This window comes from Sorex fumeus, unplaced genomic scaffold (assembly GCF_029834395.1).
Source record: "Sorex fumeus unplaced genomic scaffold, SorFum_2.1 ptg000171l, whole genome shotgun sequence".
NCBI lineage: Eukaryota > Metazoa > Chordata > Mammalia > Eulipotyphla > Soricidae > Sorex > Sorex fumeus.
In genome coordinates this window covers 672617-690870 of record NW_026606228.1, presented here as the reverse complement: position 1 = coordinate 690870, position 18254 = coordinate 672617, and the positions used below count along the sequence as shown (strand labels likewise).

Genomic DNA, 18254 nt, shown 5'->3' with positions numbered 1-18254 from the left:
AGTTGTACTTATTCAGATTCATACTAATATGAAATAAACTAAGATAAGGAAAATGCCTGGCATAGGACCTGACTTATACTAAGTGCTAAATATTTTTATTTTGTTAGTTGCATCTCTGAATGACTAATTCCCAGAAGATCTATAACATAGCCATTTCTAATTTCTAAAAAATATAAATATAAATTTGTTTATATCATTCATATATTTATTTAGTATGTACATAATAAATATCCCATTGCAAAATAAGTGTAATTCATAAGATTACATTCAAAAGGTAAACATTTTAGTTTGGTGATTTTTATGTTACAGAATCTTTATGAGGTGTTTGGGGATAGGGCAGGAAAAAATCTGATTATCCTTTTCCATAAGGAACTAACAAATGAGACTGAGAGCAATTTTGTTTTTTAGAAAATGTCATAGCTATCATTAGAAACAAGTCAGAACAAGTAAATGTGTATAACTACTGCTGACCACACTTTTTCTCTGAGGAAGAAAGAGGAATCCATGGTCAATGTAGCCAACAAGACATATTTTTCCTATATTTAATGACTATCACTATTCGCAAGGCATATTCACAGAAAAGTGATGATAAATAAAGGTTAATGAGGTTAATAGAACACCATGAGACTAATTACAAAGATAAACTGAGTAATGTGTAGACAGGCAAAAACTAAATAAAAAAACTTGCAAAAGTTGCAAGGGCTTACAGGACAAATATTTCAGGATTCAAATTCTAGACAAAAATAATCATGTGTCTAAATGAAGCAAACTGGCACTTATGAGGTCCTGAAAATGTGACTGTGTCGTCAGTTTTCTTATTGCTTCAAAACACTTGATCTTTTTCCCATTACCTTGGGGATCTCAGGCATCCAAAGCAAACCTACTTTTGACAAGCAATTACCAAGGCAGATGGGAAAATAGCCACCCTACCTCAGGGTGAGTGCCCCCATTTTGTTTTACTTGAAACATCACTAGCCATGAGGAAAATAATTCTGCTTAAAAAGCTATCTGCATTTTCAATAGTACCACCTTTCCTGGAGTCCTAGAATGTGGATGGCTAATGCTCCCAGCTGCTTTTAATGTTACTCATTTGGTAGGTATTATTTATTTGGGCTAGTGACCAAATAAATCCAACTGAATGGGATTAAATCAGCCAGCTATATTTTAAGTAAAACCTAATGAGATTTTACTGGGTGTGAATATGAACATTCACTGAATTCGCATTTTCAGAACATGTAAACTTATTTATGCTATAACATTAATGTTTTCATGGTGCTGTACCGGTTCAGATAACATATCAAAAACAGAGCATTATTGTATAGAAACCTGCAAATATCTGAATATGAGAGCATTCATAAATATTTCAATTATGAAATGCCAATTTGTAATTGTACAGTGATATATAAATAATTGGGCTAGTGTTCATAAATTAAGCATTTGAAGGGCAATTTATTAATTTTTTCAAATCACAGTGAGTAAGTTTGAATTCCTGAAGTAGTCAATTGTCAAACAAAACTCTCATGATTAGAAAGTAATAGTAAACAATTGAGAATACTGGCTTCTATCAAATGAACAATAAGACATCTGTCGCTAAGAAATCTCAAAGTAAGTCTTTTAAATGCTTAAAATGGTGTTCTGAGGGTCTCTGTCACTGTCACTTGTTCTCCTGTTGTTCATCGATTTGCTCGAGAGGGCCCAGTAACATTGTGAGACTTGTTACTGTGTTTGGCACATCACGGGAAGCTTGCCAGGTTTTGCTGTACTGGCAAGATACTCTCGGTAGGTTGCTGGGCACTCCGAGAGGTGCAGAGGAATCAAATTCGAATCGGCCGGCCCTGTCGGCTGCATGCAAGCCAAACGCCCTACCCACTGTGCTATCGCTCCAGCTCATTCTGAGGGTAGATTGCAAGTATCTTACTACTTTATATGAAAAAAAGTATGAGTTCAGTGCTGGAGAGAATATACAGTGAGTAGAGTATTTGCCCTGCACAAAGTTGACTGGATTTGATCCTCAGCATCCCATATGGTTTCCCAAGTACACCATGAGTTATTCCTAAGCACAATGTCAGAAGTAAGCTCTGGGTACATTAATATATAAAATGTATATATGTATATGAATATATATATATAATTTATATATATTTATATATATGAGTTGATATTCTACAAAGCTTTCATGAGCAAGTGAAACTGATGCAGAGTGTAAAATCATAGTTTTTGCCTTGAAATGATTATCCAATTGGGAAGACTGACTTATAACTCTCAGCCCAGACAGACTATTGCCAAGTTCAATACATAGATGCAAAATCTGGGAAATAAGAATAGGGGCGGGTGAAAAATTGACAGATTGAGTGAAACAATTTATGTTAAAATAAATTTAGGTTAAATACTTTTAGGGACTAGAGAGACTGTGTATGGTTTACAGCATTTGCCTTGTATGCTGTTGACTTCTGAAAATAAGCAGAGATGAGAAAACTCCACTGGAAAGGCCCCCCTGAAATACGATAATTTTTGCATTTTATAATCTATGGATTTTTTATTTCATAATTTCAACATGACTTCCTCAACTATATTTAGAGGAGGTTTGGGAGAAAAGTTAAAAATTATGCTTCACAGTTTTCATAATAGAAGATTGGACCAGTTAGCAATTTGCATATTTTTATAGCAGCCCTTTTCAAGCCTCTTAGGAAATTTGTATATGTTAGTTGGCTATAAGTGTTCTGTTCTTAGATTCCTGCAGCAGTGGTTCTCATAGTTCAGACTTTAGCTGCTTCAACATCACTTGGAAACTTGAGAAATTCTGAGTGTGGGTTCTAATCATGTTTCAGTAAGCCCTCCAAGTGATTCTGGTTTGTGATGATGATGGTTAAGAACCAATGGACTATAACAAAACAAACAAACACTGTCCTCCCGTTGTTCATTGATTTGCTCGAGTGGGCCCAGTAACGTCTCCATTTTTGAGACGTGTTGTTACTGTGTTTGGCATATTGACTACATCAGGGGTATCTTGCCAGGCTTTGCTGTGCGGGTGAGATACTCACGGTAGCTCGCCAGGCTCTCCCAGAGGGGTGGACGAATCAAACCTGGCTCAGCCGGGCTGGCTGCGCGCAAGACAGATGCCCTACCACTGTGCTATTGCTCCAAACCTATAAAAAAGGGAAAAATTCCCAGAAATGACTGAGGAACAATAGTAGAGTACCAAATTTACTTTAAAGAGAAAATTCATTGTTACACAATGTCTGTGAGTAAGGGAGCATCATTAATCTTTTGTGCAAACCACTCAAAGTAATTGCATCCTGACAGAGTGCCCAAAGCAAGAGTGGTGTAGCCCAAATAACCCAATCAACTTGAGAAACTTTAATGTATAATCTCATGAAGATGTCAGTATGATCATGGAACCATACTTCATATGTAGCAAGTTTCTGTGCCTTGCATATTTGAACCAACTGTTGACTCATAGCAGAATTTACAGGGCAGAATTCTAGTACTACTCAGTAATGGATTTATATGACTTCTCTGAGCCAGTTCTTCCAAATATTATTTCTTGAGCAGAGTTTTCAAGTGTGAAAAGGATTTTATCTATTCCTGTGAAAAATAACCTGACCACCTGCTACTGAATCCCTTGCTGACCAGTAGAAGTTGATTTTAGAAGTTACTTTCAACAGTCGTTTATACTCATGTTAGCAGCAAAAGAAAATAGCTAAAGCTTCCTTAACCCTGAGCTTCATTTTCCTTATGAAAAATTGTAATCAAAATAAATACAATGCAGTAAATTACATCTTCCTTCAGCAATTTAGTTTTCAGCCTTGTTTTTCAAACCAACTTTTGTGTTTGAATTTAATGTTTTTGCCTGGGGTGTTTAATGAATATTGAAAATTTTACAGTGAAGACAAAAGACGATAACTAAAGGAAGAGTAGAAAGGAACCAACAGACTATTGAAGGATATTCCATGAAAGTTAATTGAACTATTCCATGAAAGTTGCAAAGGTAGAATGAGTTAGAACCTTTGCATCAGTGCTAACAAGCAGCTTGTTAGTTAAATAAGCCTCTAGATAAAGTGTGTCCTGCCTTGCATTTCCCATGATACTCTGTTTTTCAAACCAAGCCCGAAACACCTAGAGAATTCAGCATTTAGTTCCAGAAGGAAACAATTCCTTTGGGGTTACTTCTTTAGCATAGTGACAGCAGGTAGACAGCTTGGCAGCAGTCTGTACTCTCCAGAGAATGGGAAAAGAGACACTGTGAAGTGTGGTCTTCCCTACACATATTTTTCAAATCATATTGGACACATTCATCTAATTTCATGTTATCTTGCTCCCGTTCACAAACACAGAAAGAGATTCTTATTTTTTTGTTTCTTTTTTTATTAGTGAAACACCATGAGGTACAGTTGTAGACTTACAAACTTCTATGCTTGGGTTTTACTTATACAATGATCGAGTACCCATCCATCCACTAGTGCCCATTCTCCACCACCAATGATCCAGTAGCCCTCCCATATCTCCACCCCATCCCCCCCACCCCGCCTCTGTGGCAGAGTATTCCCTTTTACTCTCTCTTTCCTTTAGAGTGTTGTAGTTTACAATAGAGGTATTGAGTGGTCATCATGTTCAATCTACAGTCTACATTCAGCACACATCTCGCATCCCAAGAGAAACCTCCAGACACCCTTTACTTGGTGTTCCCTTCTCTATCTGAGCTGCCTTTTCCTCAAGCATCTGCTATCAGCTTCCAAGCTGGGGAGCAGTCCTCCTGGTACTTATCTCAACTATTCTTGGTGTTTGTCTCCCATTCTGTTACTGTATATTCCTCATATGAGTGCAATCTTTCTATGTCTGTGCCTCTCTTTCTGACTCATTTCACTTAGCATGAAACTTTCCATGTAAAACCACTTGTATGCAAATCTCATGGCTTCATCTTTTCTAACAGCTGCATAGCATTCCATTGTGTAGATGTACTAAAGTTTCTTTAACCAGTTATCTGTTCTTGGTCACTCAGGTGTTTTCCAGATTTTGGCTATTATGAACAGTGCAGCAATGAACATACAAGTGCAGATGCCATTTCAACTATACTTTTTTGACTCTCAAGGATATATTCTCAGGAGTGGTATTACTGGGTCAAATGAATGATTCTCAAAAAATTAGAAATTGAGGTTCTTATTTTTAAGGTTTGTGAAACAAACACATCCCATATATACCACTGAATCAAAGGCAAACCCCAAGAGGAGATGGAAAGCATGCTCTTTGTTATATAGAGAAGACATGTATACACATCCAACTAAAAGTCACACTGGGCACATACGTGCTATACACAGGTGAAGGGCCAGCTTGATGAAAATCCAGACATTAAGCTTCTATTATATGATTTGTAAGGTTCAGGAGAGTTCTTTATATTATTTAACTGAAAAGCTTCATTATAAAGACAGGTACCTGAAGGATTAGGACTCACATAAGAGGTAGTTTGATGTGGCAAAAAGAGCTTACAGTATCTCCCTGACACAGATCAAGGATAAGCAAGCAAGAATGCCTCATTTAGATGGTGAATAGACATTTAAAGAACACTGATGCATCCTGGACAAGGTAAAGGAAAATACCTCAATGAAGACAATGTAAACAACATAAATTGGGATTTTGGTACTGTCAAAGAGAGACCCTACCATACACCTTCACTGCTTCTACAAGCCACTAATCTAATAAAATACAAATTACGCAAACTACTTTAGAGATGTGAAGTATAATAAGAACAGATTCTATAAGGGAGAGCCCGGCAAGCTACCAAGAGTATTCGATATGCCAGACACAGTAACAACAAAGTCTCCAATGGAGACGTTACTGGGCCCGCTCGAGCAAATCGACGATCAACGGGAGGGCCTTTACCTTTACCTATAAGGGGATTAAACTAAATTTTTGCGTCTGTATAAATCATAAAAAAACAAATAGGAGGATACAGCTACAGTTGGGAAAACAAAGTAAATATAAGGCCGCCACTGTCATTTGGGGCACTCAACAAAATGGGGTTGTATACTAAACTCATGTGGGTATGTGGATATAAACCAAGTGAAAGTTAGACTGAGTAAAGGATCACCTAAGTTCAATATATAAACTCCATAAGGGCCGTCTGGAGTTGGAGTATCCTGGGGAAGCAAATATTAGACTCAAGAACTTTCTTTTGGAAATGAAAAGTTTGTATGAGAGTGTTTTCTTTAGATATCTGCATGCAGTGCTAATCAATATTACTGGATTTAAAAAATTAATACTATACCAAAATTCAAACAACTTACATTGACACTGATTGATGTTGGTCAGAGATTATAATAAATGCTAATAATCTATATAAAAATGGAGCTAAAATCTTTTCTTGTAAAAAATGGATAACATTGGGCCTGAAGAGACAGTACATCATATAGAGCACTTGCCTTGGATGTGGCCGACCCAGCTTCAATCCCTGACCTTCAATCCTTTAAGGTCCACTGAACTGTCCAGGAGTTTATTCCTGAACACAGAGCTGGGCGTGAACCCTGAACGCTTTTGGATATAGCCCCAAAACAAAGCAAACAAACTAATCAAAAATAAAAGGATGACATTAAATGTGTAAATAATGGAGTCAAATACAGCAAGCTATTAGAATTCTTAGTACATTTAAGATCATTCCATCTAAAACATTATAAAGAGAGCTCAATGCCGATAAATTTAAAATAGTAAGTTTTATGAGGATTTATCATATGCTGTGAGTTAGCGTGGATCATAAAATATGTCGAATAAAAATAGGGGAGTTGAAAGACAAGTCTGCACATGATTTATGAATGACAAAGAGTGAAATGAAAAGAACAGGTAGATAATGCCTTGAATAATGATGACTTTGATGAGTCATTATCACACAAATATGTGTGCTTCATAAATTATGAGGAATATTAAAAAGCATAATTTTCAAAAGAAAATTCTACTCAGAATATGATCCAATATTAATAAAGAGTTAAATACAAAAAATGAAGAGAATAATGATTATTTTAATGAGACTTTCACTCACTGGCCTGGATTCTCCATAAATATATGTAGTATGGAAAATAAAAGAGAAAAGGCAGGTCTGTTTCTGTCATAAAATATGAGCAAATAATGCCAACGAGGTTTGATGATATAAAAACTAAAATAATAGAGCACAGTACTATTGTGAATAAATACAATGTCTAGACTAATGTGAACAAATAAAATATAATAATCTTGGAGTTAGGAGTTAGTGACTATCTAGGTAGTTATGATTGATTCAGAGGCCACATTGCTAACTAATAGAACTTTGTCAATTTTATAATATCTCCCTAGCATCCCACCAAGAGCTATAAGCACTTAGGAAGCAGAAAGCAATCTTAACCTTATTTTAAATAGATTGACCTCACTGAGTCTTGTCTCAACCTCTCTGGCTCCAATTCCTACATCATTTGCATAAAATTTTCTCAGGTTATTTCTACTTTATCTATAAACCAGCTTGTCAAATTTTTCTTTGTAAAGACCTTCAAGCTAGAGACATCCTTTTATTTTTATTTCTTGTTATGCTGGACTTAGAACTTGGAACTATATCTGACAGCATTAATTCCATCGAAAACTCAATGACATTCCTATGTCTTGTGTATTAGAAAAATGGGATTTAAAAACTCCAAGTTGATAAATTTCTCCAAAATTTATTGGACAAGGTGAAACAAATGCCAATATGCAATTTCCATGCCATTCAGACCTATGATTTGCAAAATTCATAAAATGAATTGCTCATTGGGAAAAAAAAGGCTACAGATTTATGTCAGAATTGGGCATGTTTCCTGAGAGCACAATATACAAAATGTAGCAAAATTTGTACTGACTTAACTTCTTTATGTAATTTTAATGTTTTTTTTTACTTTGTGTGTTGGGAGACCATATCTGTGATTACTTTGAAAAGTTATATTTTTCAAAAACAACAGAGCCCTCTTTTACTTTATTTTATTTATTTTTCTGGTATTGATAACACCTGGGGTGTGACAGCGCTCACTCCTGGTTCTTTGTTCAGGGATAACTCCTGATAGTGATAGTGCTTGGGGAACCATATGGGGTTCCAGGGATCAAACCCAGGCCAGCTGCTTGCAAAGTAAGCATCCTATACTATCTCTCACCTCATCCTTTTTAAAATTTATTTTGTAATTTTGTAACATAAATAAAATACTGTCTACATTGGTTTTGTTTCTGTCTTAGCCATCAATCAGCAAACTATTTCTCTTATTTTCCCTGTTTTGCGGGTGTGAAAAGGTTGAAAAGCACTGATTTATTGGAATTAAATACATATGAAATAAATCTATAATCTGTTTCCTTGAGTACAAGACTATTCATGTATACATCTTGTTCATATATTTCTATATCTCAAATACTACCTTCTAAACACTTTACTTTTCCCATACTAGTGGCGCCCACATAAACCTTTGATACTTTTATTTATTTAATGTAGACAAAAGTCACAACTGTTGATTCTGTTCTAGAGTTAAACTTGATTAGATAACAAAGCTCTAATATTAAAATTGATCACGGTCACGGTCCTCCCATTGTTCATCAATTTGCTCGAGCAGGCCCAGTAACATCTCCATTGTGACACTTGTTACTGTGTTTGGCATATTGAATACGTCACAGGGAGCTTGCCAGGCTTTGCCGTGCAGGCAAGATACTCTCGGTAGCTTGCCGGGCTCTCCGAGAGGGGCGGAGGAATCGAACTCGAGTTGGCCTTGTTGGTTGCGAGCAAGGCAAATGCCCTACAGCTGTGCTATAGCTCCAGCCCATTAAAATGGATCACTTAATCACTTAATCACTTAACTTCCCGTTAGTCGTTGATTTGCTCGAGCGGGTGCCAGTAACGTCTCCATTTGTCCCTGTCGCGTGCTAGTGTAGCACTTCCTCCACTACCCAGCCGCCGCCACACTCCAGGATGCTTTCTGGACCCGCGTGGCAGCTTCGGCCGAGACTCACGCACGACTGAAGACCCACAGAACAAGATAAGAGGAACTCTCTGAGACCTTGGACTCCAGGCTCTGCGGACTCAGGGACAGAGATTCTCTGCTTGCTCCCACCAACCACAGCCGCCGCCACACTCCAGGATGCTTTCCGGACCCGCGTGGCAGCTCTGGCCGAGACTCACGCAGGACTAAAGACCCACAGAACAAGATAAGCGGAACTCTCTGAGACCTTGGACTCCAGGCTCTGCGGACTCAGGGACAGAGATTCTCTGCTTGCTCCCACCAACCACAGCCGCCACCACACTCCAGGACACTTTCCAGACCCGTGTGGCAGCTCCGGCCGAGACTCACGCACGACTGATTAAAATGGATAAGTTAAAAAAAAGTTTTTGAAAATTGTTATATCACAGTGCTGTTGAGTCTTTAAGGATTTAATAAACTGTTTCTTGCCAGATCAGCTTTCTGTGTTATTACTGTTAATTTTTGCTGAATTTAGTTGACCTCTATGTTACTTTTCTATCTAATATTCTCAGCTGGAATTTCAGTATATAGGAATTTGGAGGGGTTTTACAGCCTGGTTTGCAGTGGTGGGGTCCAGAAACCTCAGAATATGTGGTCTAGGCCACTGAAATGACATTCCAGTGGCCCTGGGAGGTGGATGTGGTTTTCAGGAATTCCAGAAATATGGTGGTTGAGTAAAGCTTCCCGCCCCTACTCCAAGAAGACTCCCAAGTCATCAGCTTGAATACCAGGGTACCTGAAAATTTTCAGTTTGGTGTCTCTGCAGAGATTATTAGTGAAGCAGTGAAATTGAGCCATTGATGTGGCTGCAACAGTACAGTGTGGTGCAACTGCTGGGGTTACAGCAGGGCAGATTCTTGGTCCATCCCCATACCAGGGGCACCTGAGAGTTTTCATCAGGGGAGCCCTCTGTGTCCATGAATTTTAGCTGTTTGTATGTCCTGGGAGATTTAGTCTTGAATCTGTAGATCAGGACTGGTGGCTAAGTAGTTATGGAGGGTTACTGTGGGAAGTGTGCATGCCTGCCGGGACTTCTGGAAGTAGTAGGATAGAGAGGCTATTCACCGCCACTCCAAAAGGAGCCCAGAGTTCTCAGCCTAGGCACCAGAGTACTTGCAATTTTTCACAGTTTGGTGTCTCTGCAGAGTTCCCACTCCCTTTTTAAATTAAAGAAAAAATAATGAGGCATCATTGGAACCTGGCTACTTTTGACCCAAAATCCAGCTTTCTTGGATATCCTTAATACCATTTGGTGAAAAACACATTGTTAATGCTGCAAGGAAAGATATTGAATTTCCCAAACATTCTTCAACCCTAGAAGTTCGGACTTTAAAATGAAAGTTCTAAAGTTCAGGGATGCCAAGATTAGGATTGAACTCTGGTTTATTAAATAATTTTTAAGTGCTCAGCATCCCGAGTAATGGAGGAATAGCAAACCAGTAAATGATGTTTGCTTGGATTTGCTCGGGAACCTCTTCTCAACTGTCAACATTCTAAAATTTGTTAGAACTTGTCAGCCAGATTACAGGTAAAATTATCCATGTGTTCATGGACTATGTCTGCAGGAGAAAACTCTATTTAGCAGACAGTTTAGTGGATTCCCATTCTTGATCATGTATAAAACTTATTACTCCTGGGGATATATCCCAGAGAGGCAAAAAAAAAGTATAGTCGAAGTGACATCTCACTTGTTCGTTCATTACAGCACTGTTTACAATAGACAGAATCTGGAGAAAACCTGAGTGCCTGAGAACAGATGACTGTTTAAAGAAACTTTGGTACATCTACACAATGGAGTACTATGTAGCTGTTAGAAAAGATTAAGTCATGAAATTTACATGCAAGTGGTACTACATGGAATGCATCGTGCTAAGCGAAATGAGTCAGAGAGGGACAGACATAGAAAGATTGCATTCATCTGGGGAACATAAAGTAACAAAATCGCAGACTAATACACAAGAATAGCCGAGATAAGTACCAGGAGGTTCACTCCATGGCTTAGAGGCCAGCCACACATGCTAGGGGAAAAGGCAGCTCAGATAGAGAAGGGAGCACCAAATAAAGGGTGTTGGTACGATCCTCCCAGGATGGGAGATGCATACTGAAAGTAGACTATAGACCGAACATGATTGCCACTCAATGCAAACCACAGCACCCAAAAGGAGAGAGAGACAAAAGGGAATGCCCTGCCACAGAGGCAGGGTGGGATGGGAGGAATGGGGGTTGGGAGGGATACTGGGATCAGTGGTGGTGGAAAATGGTCACTAGTGGAGGATGGGTACTCGATCATTGTATAATTGAAAACTTAAGCACAAAATTTGTAAGTCTACAACTGTACCTCATGGTGTTTCACTAATAAAAATGTAAAAAAAAATATTTAAAGGGTAATTTCCTGACATATTTTACTTTAAGTTCCTCCACCTCTCTTGAAAAGCCTGGCAAGCTACAGAGAGTAACTTGCCCTCATGGCAAAGCCTGGCAAGCTACCCGTGACGTATTTGATATGCCAAAAACAGTAACAACAAGTCTCACAATTTGTTTTGAGACGTTACTGGTGCCCGCTTGAGCAAATCGATGAACAATGGGAGAATAGTGGCAGTGACAGTGAATTTAGACAAGAGAAATGGTAAACTTTTTAGGGATCATGTTTCTTTCACACTTTAATTCTTAAAATTCACAGAATAACCGCTGCTTTGGTTTTTGTTTTGTTTTCTTTTTATTGTCTAGAAAAGAGCAATTTAACAATATATGTACCAAAATATTGCACAATGTACATGTGTCACTGTCACTGTCCTCCCGTTGTTCATTGATTTGCTCGAGCGGGCCCAGTAATGTCTCCATTGGAGACTTTGTTGTTACTGTATTTTAAATATCGAATACATCACGGGTAGCTTGCCAGGCTCTGCCGTGAGGGCGAGATACTCTCGGTAGCTTGCCAGGCTCACCGAGAGGGGCGGAGATATCGAATTCGGGTCAGCCATGTTGGCTGCATGAAAGGCAAACGCCCTACCGCTGTGCTATCGCTCCAGCCCTGTGTAAAATGCATAGAAAATTCACATGACATTATATAGCTGATTACTTCTGAACAGAAACCAGTACCTGGGATGGAGGTGTCCAGAAGGAACTTCAGTCATATCTGCAATGTATTTGTATTTTAATAAATGTAATTAATTTTAATTTTTATAGGATAAATTTTTCTTCCCCAACTAATATTTTCTCCCAGATCACGATGATCACGACCATCCTGTTATTCGTCGATTGCCTCGAGCAGGCCCCAGTAACGTCTCCTTCGTCCTAGCCCTGAGATTTTTTAAAAAGTGTCATATTCAAGGCCCTTTCAGAGTTAGGAGAATGAGACCCATCATTGTTACTGGTATTTGGCATATTGGGTACGCCACGGGGAGTTTGCCAGACTCTGCCGTGTGGGCAGGTTACATTTGGTAGCCTGCCAGTTTGTCCAAAGTAGGAATGAGATAATAAGATGTCGCTTCCAGGAGCTGGGTTTTATAGTCTCTGAATCTTGGCCATTGATGGGATTACACGGTGCCAGGGGGCTAATTGGTGGGTGTGACCCCCGCCTACTGGAATTTGGAGGATCTGGGTGGAGGATGCTCAGCCCCGATCCAAGTAGGCTTGGAGATCTCAGAAAAATCTCCCAGAAAAATAATAAATTTAATGCAGAAAAAAAATTAAGAAACAACTAAATGTCCTGAAATGGATTTTTAAAGATTGTGTTAAAACTATATAACAAATTAATATATTAAGAATTTCTAATTACTTTGAATAATATTAATACTCAAATTGCTAAAAACTACAATACTGAACAATAACAAACATAATTCTAATTCTGAGGGGTAAAATTTGTATACCTACCCACCAAAATTCTAGTACTGCTAATGGTTATTGACAATTTTTCTTTGTTTTTATAATTTTATCAAACTTTCTCTAGAATATAATTTCAATATGTTTTATTATATTAGCCTTTGATTTTGTGTTGCAGACGTGCTTGTGTGATTCGAGGCCAAGTAGTAGCTGGAGATGGAACCCCTCTAGTTGGGGTGAACGTTAGTTTCTTGCATCACAGTGATTATGGATTTACCATCAGTCGTCAAGATGGAAGGTACAGCATTATTGTGTATGATCACTATGTGAGGTGGGGAGTGGCAATCTGATTTCTAACAATGAATAGATAAATCAGTATATCTCAAAGTAACTGAAGAAGATAGTTCCTTAAGCCCCATCAAAATCAAGCCACATTTTTCTTCTAACTCCCAAGCTCTGTTGAAATATTGGTCATGTGAAAAGTTTTCTACCCTTTATCTATTTCCATTTAAAAATATCATTTATAAACATTGAATAAAGCGATGCAGGTAACAAAAAAGAAGCATGGCATTTTTATGCTATTCTCCCAGTGAATGTCTCAAAAAAAAATGAAATCCTGGTATCCAAAATATTGTTTTCAAAAGGTCAGAATTCAACCACATTAAGATTCTTTATTAAAAATGTATAGCTTAGGTAATAATGTTACAGTAGTATTTAAGTTTATAGTGTCAATGTACAAATTAACTGCATATCATCACCACCAAAGTAGCCAAGACCCTCCACCACTGTCCCATCTTTATCCCTCCATTCCTCCTGAGTTAAATAATCTGGCATTTGTTCTTTTTACTCTTAATTATATTACTTAATATGGTGTTCTCCAGTATCTTTATGTTGCAGCAGTCTGCATTGTTAGACACTTTTAATGTGTAATCACTATCAGGGCTTCTTAAGCATCATCCCCACTTGTGACCCCAGAGAAATTATAACATGACCACAGGTAGAGAATAATATAAAATAAGTATACAAGTCAAACATTTACTGATAAAATTCATAAATATATTTATTTTTATATCACTTCATATTCAATTATGCGACCTATATGAGGTTGTGAACACAATTTAAGAAATTTGGCACTAGACTAAGAATTTGATTACTGGCTGTAACTTTGACAGGCACTCTCAGTATAACTAATACTCTTTGATTTTTATACAGCCATAGTGATTTAGTCTTAAGTATCAACTACCTGGTTTCTCTAAAAAGGGTTTCTCAATGTTCAATGAGACCTGGGAAACAGCACCAGAACATACAACTTCTTCATACTGGGAGAGGATTTACCAGCAAGAACATTTTCTGTTGCTATCATTTAGGTCGACCATTTTTTAGAACATTTGAATAGATCCATGTGCCCAGCTTACAAGTTTCTATTAATTAGTCTCAAAGTTATTTTAGAAATGGCCTTGAGATGCTCTAGCCACCAAGTGGCTACCCTTAAAATGCTCTACCATTTACAATTTACTTTAATACTCTTATATAGAGACTTGTTGGCATAGACTTTGATCACTAGTGAGGGAGTATCTTATTTAGAAAACCTACAATCAAATCCTAATAACTTCATAATTGTTGTCAAATTTGAGCTATGCTGAATTTATTTTTCAAACTGCCTGTCAAGAAAGTACTTAGAAAAACTATCAGTTAAAGTAGATAATAAGGAAGTTTCAGCCTTTTAAAGAAAACAAACTATTTTAAGATTTTAATGAATCATATAAATTATTTGCATGTAAATTAGATTGTTAATTATTAACTAGCCAGCTATTTGTTGAAACAAGCTCAGCAAAACAACTCTGGGTGAAAATAATCTGAATATATAAAAACTACATTTCCTTTAAAGTATTCCATAATTGGAGCTCTCTACTGATTCAAATTGACCTTTCTCCCAATTAGACTGAATGATGGAATTTTGGTAGCTCAATCATCAATATCTGGTACATAAAACTAGCCTCTTTGTCAGCTTATTTTTCCATGGGCCAGAAATTGAGAAAAGTTTGTTTTCATTTGAAAATTTATTTCTGTAAATAGAACATGTCATTTGATACATTTGACTTTTCATGGGAAATTTATGGATCCTCAGTTATTTTTGCTTGTCTTACAAAAGTTTAGGTGAATAATTTGTCATTCACAAATGAACTTAAAAGAACTTTGATTTATTATGTTTCCTTTTTTCAGTTTATAGAAAACATTAAACATGAACATTTTTTGTAGTTACTTTTATGATTTCTGTTTTAATGCAAGTGCCACAATCACCCTTTGCCCAGCTCACTCTGAAAACTAGGTTTATATAGATGAAACAGATAATAGTCAGAGATCCCTTTAATTGTAGCTCTCCCCTTAGGTTCATAAAGAATGTATACATTCAAATTATGTGCCCCAAATGTCAGTCAAACTGTACCACTCTCCTCTTGGGGAATAAAGTAGCAATTTGATGAGAGTTTCCATTTATATATCTCTGTTTATTGCTACCTTAGATTGAGTAACTATGTTTCAAAAGCAGACTGTCATAAAGAAACTTATGACATACCTGAGGGCAAAGGATTATAGAAAGATTGAAATTAGCATTTAGATAGGAAGTAAACCAAGTGTGGTATGGAAGATGCTATAATGGTTCTGCTTCCCAATCTCAATCTCAGTCCCACTGATCTACCTTCCACTGGCGTCACTATTGGGGTTAAGCTATTGACTCACAGTATCTGTTAAATGAAAATATGTTGTGTGGGAAATAGACCTAATTACTCCTATTATCATCCTTTAAACAAGTTAGCAGACAAGTTTCTTAGAGAACCAGGAGAAGTCTAAATTGTGGAGTCAAAGTGATATATAAAGGAAAAGAAGGATGAGATTGGAAGATAGTGAAAGTACAAAGAAATTTAGATATGCATATTGGGAAAATCAAAGTGGAAATAAAGAAAAAAAGACAATTCTAAAGGATAAGTAGATATGTATGAATGCTGTTTTATATACAATTTTATAAATGTCATTATATTTTGTCCTCAGAATGCTAATATAATAAAATGTATTATCATTTTCCCATTTGGAGAATAGGAAAACATCCAAATCTAAAAATGGTAGCATCCAAAACTTGAGCATAAGTAATTTGGTGCTTTTGGTTATACAACCTTCAACTTAGCAAAATGTTGAAAGAAAACTGCTTTCATAAAGTAAGTGAGGAATTGGACTTCTTCACAAATTCTTGAGGAGCATTAAAAAGTCCTAAGAACTATGTTTAAAGATGATGGAAAATTCAGAGAATTTCCCTTTGATTAGACCCAAGGCATTATTTGATTTACTGTTGATTTATTGACACCATAAGTCAGACATAAGCATTTTACATATATTTTAGTAGTCTTTCTTCTGATTTACTATGAATTGGTGGAGCCTCCAAATAAATATTCCCTCCATTTTGTGTCTTTTATACTCAACCTGATATGACTTCATAACCTGCACTTATTGACCCCCTGCCACTGGATATTGCGCTTGGTAGAATAAGTTCCAAAATTATTCAGATCGTTCTCTTCTTGGTATTAGAATGGATTTTTTTTACCATAGATTCACCTTCTACCTTCATGACAATTAATGAATCAGCTGAACACTGTTTACTCTATATAACAACAAGGTGGGAATATATGAAATAGATCAGTGTTTTACATAGAAGTAGTACCGGTTAGGGGCCAGGAAGATAGTACAGCTTATTTATCAAGTATAACATTTGTCTTGCATGCATCTTGCCTGGGTTCAATCCCTGGCACCACTTATGATCCCCAAGCTCATCAGGAGTGATCTCTGAGTGCAGAGCCAGGGGTAAGCCCTGAGAAGCGCTGTGTATGTCCTAAAATCAAGCAAAAAAGAAATAGAATTGTAAAAAAGCTTTAAGGGCAGCCAGGGGGAGGGCCCACTGGCTCTTCCCCTAGCTGCCTGCATTCCGGGTAGGCCTGGGCTGCTCACCCAGCCAGGGCGCCCAGCCATAGGGAAGACAGTGGATGAAATGAGGGCCAAGTTGTTTGATTGATCAGATGCTGTTTATTCCATTCTCTCCATGTGCCTGCCCCAGTCTCAGAGCCTCCCACTCTAGTCTCACATTGCTCCTCATTCTCGTCTCCTCCTGTCTCTCTGCTTCATCTCTCCACTTCATCTCTCTGTGCTCCATCTCGCAGCTTGGGCTCTCTCTCCACATGCTTGTTCCTGTATTCTTCTACGTTTTCTCCATCCCCCTTGCTATCCTCCCCGAGTTCCATCTTGCATCCCTGAGCTCTCTCTCATTCTCCAACCTCCTCTCTCCCTCTCCTTTTTTAAATTTTATTTATTTATTTTTTTAAATTTTTAATAGTGAGACATAAATGAGGTACAGTTGCAGACTTAGTCTCCAGGCTGACACTGTCTCCAGTCAGGTTGCCAAATCAACATAAGAAAGCCCTTCCTGAAGGTGCACCAAGTTCAAAGGGAACACCACCTAGGATATTTCAAAACCCTTCCTGACTGCCCAAGGGTAAAATAAAAACGCTTAAGGTATTTTTCTCTTTACCCCAGTCCAATAACTCTATCAATATCTCAAAACTAGTTATTTGTATGGACACAGTAAGAGATAACATTGAGACTTGTATGGCAGCTCTTCTGGGAACATCTTGCCACAGACTCAGACTATAGCGCTCAGGCCAGATTAATCATTCCTAACCCTAGAAGGGTCCAAATCTAATTATTACTTTTTGTATCATGACAGCATTTGTCCATGACCAAGCTCTTAACTTATAGTTACGCATTATGGCACTTTGGCCAGGCCCATCTCGATTCCAGGGTAGCACATACGCTTGCCCTGGTTCCATCTAGTTCCTCATCAGGACCCTGCTTTGCGGGGAGCTAGTAAGTAAAGGCAGCTGAGGCTTAGGTGAGAAAACAGGTGCCCAGGAGGGAAATATCACTGAGAGTCACATTACAAAAGCATATCTTCTTGTGTCCATAACAAAAGGACATTGCTCTGAATAAAATATGCAAAAGACTTAGGGAGGAGAGAAAAACAATATTTACAAGTCAACAGAACACAAAGAAAGAAGATACAAATAAACACAGAGGAATGGGAGCACTGTGATGGGAGCAACCCAATATACCTAAACTATCTGAGGCTATGCAGGAAGGACAATTTGATAGTTTATACCTAAACTATCTGAGGCTATGCAAGAAGAACCAATTTGGGATAAGAGAGATAGTAGAGCAGATAAAGCATGCAGCCACCCTGGGTGTGATCCCTAGCATGAAGCCACACTGGGTTTGATCTCCAGCATGAAGCACCCTGGGTTTGATCCCTAGCACTACATATGGTCCCCAGAACCCTTTCAGGAACTAGCCCTGAGCAAAGAATTGGGGGTGTGATGCAAAGACAAAATAATAAATAGAACCAGT

The 18254-nt window shown here is 37.8% G+C and overlaps 1 protein-coding gene across 1 annotated transcript in view; it reads left to right on the top strand.

Moving 5' to 3' along the window:
* The window catches only part of TENM1 (teneurin transmembrane protein 1), a 784494-nt gene that overhangs the window by 548089 nt on the left and 218151 nt on the right, over window positions 1–18254 (top strand). The window contains exon 16 of the mRNA XM_056107733.1: window positions 12988–13107. Within this exon, the coding sequence (XP_055963708.1) occupies window positions 12988–13107 (120 nt within the window). The remainder of the gene's footprint in view (window positions 1–12987; window positions 13108–18254) is intronic.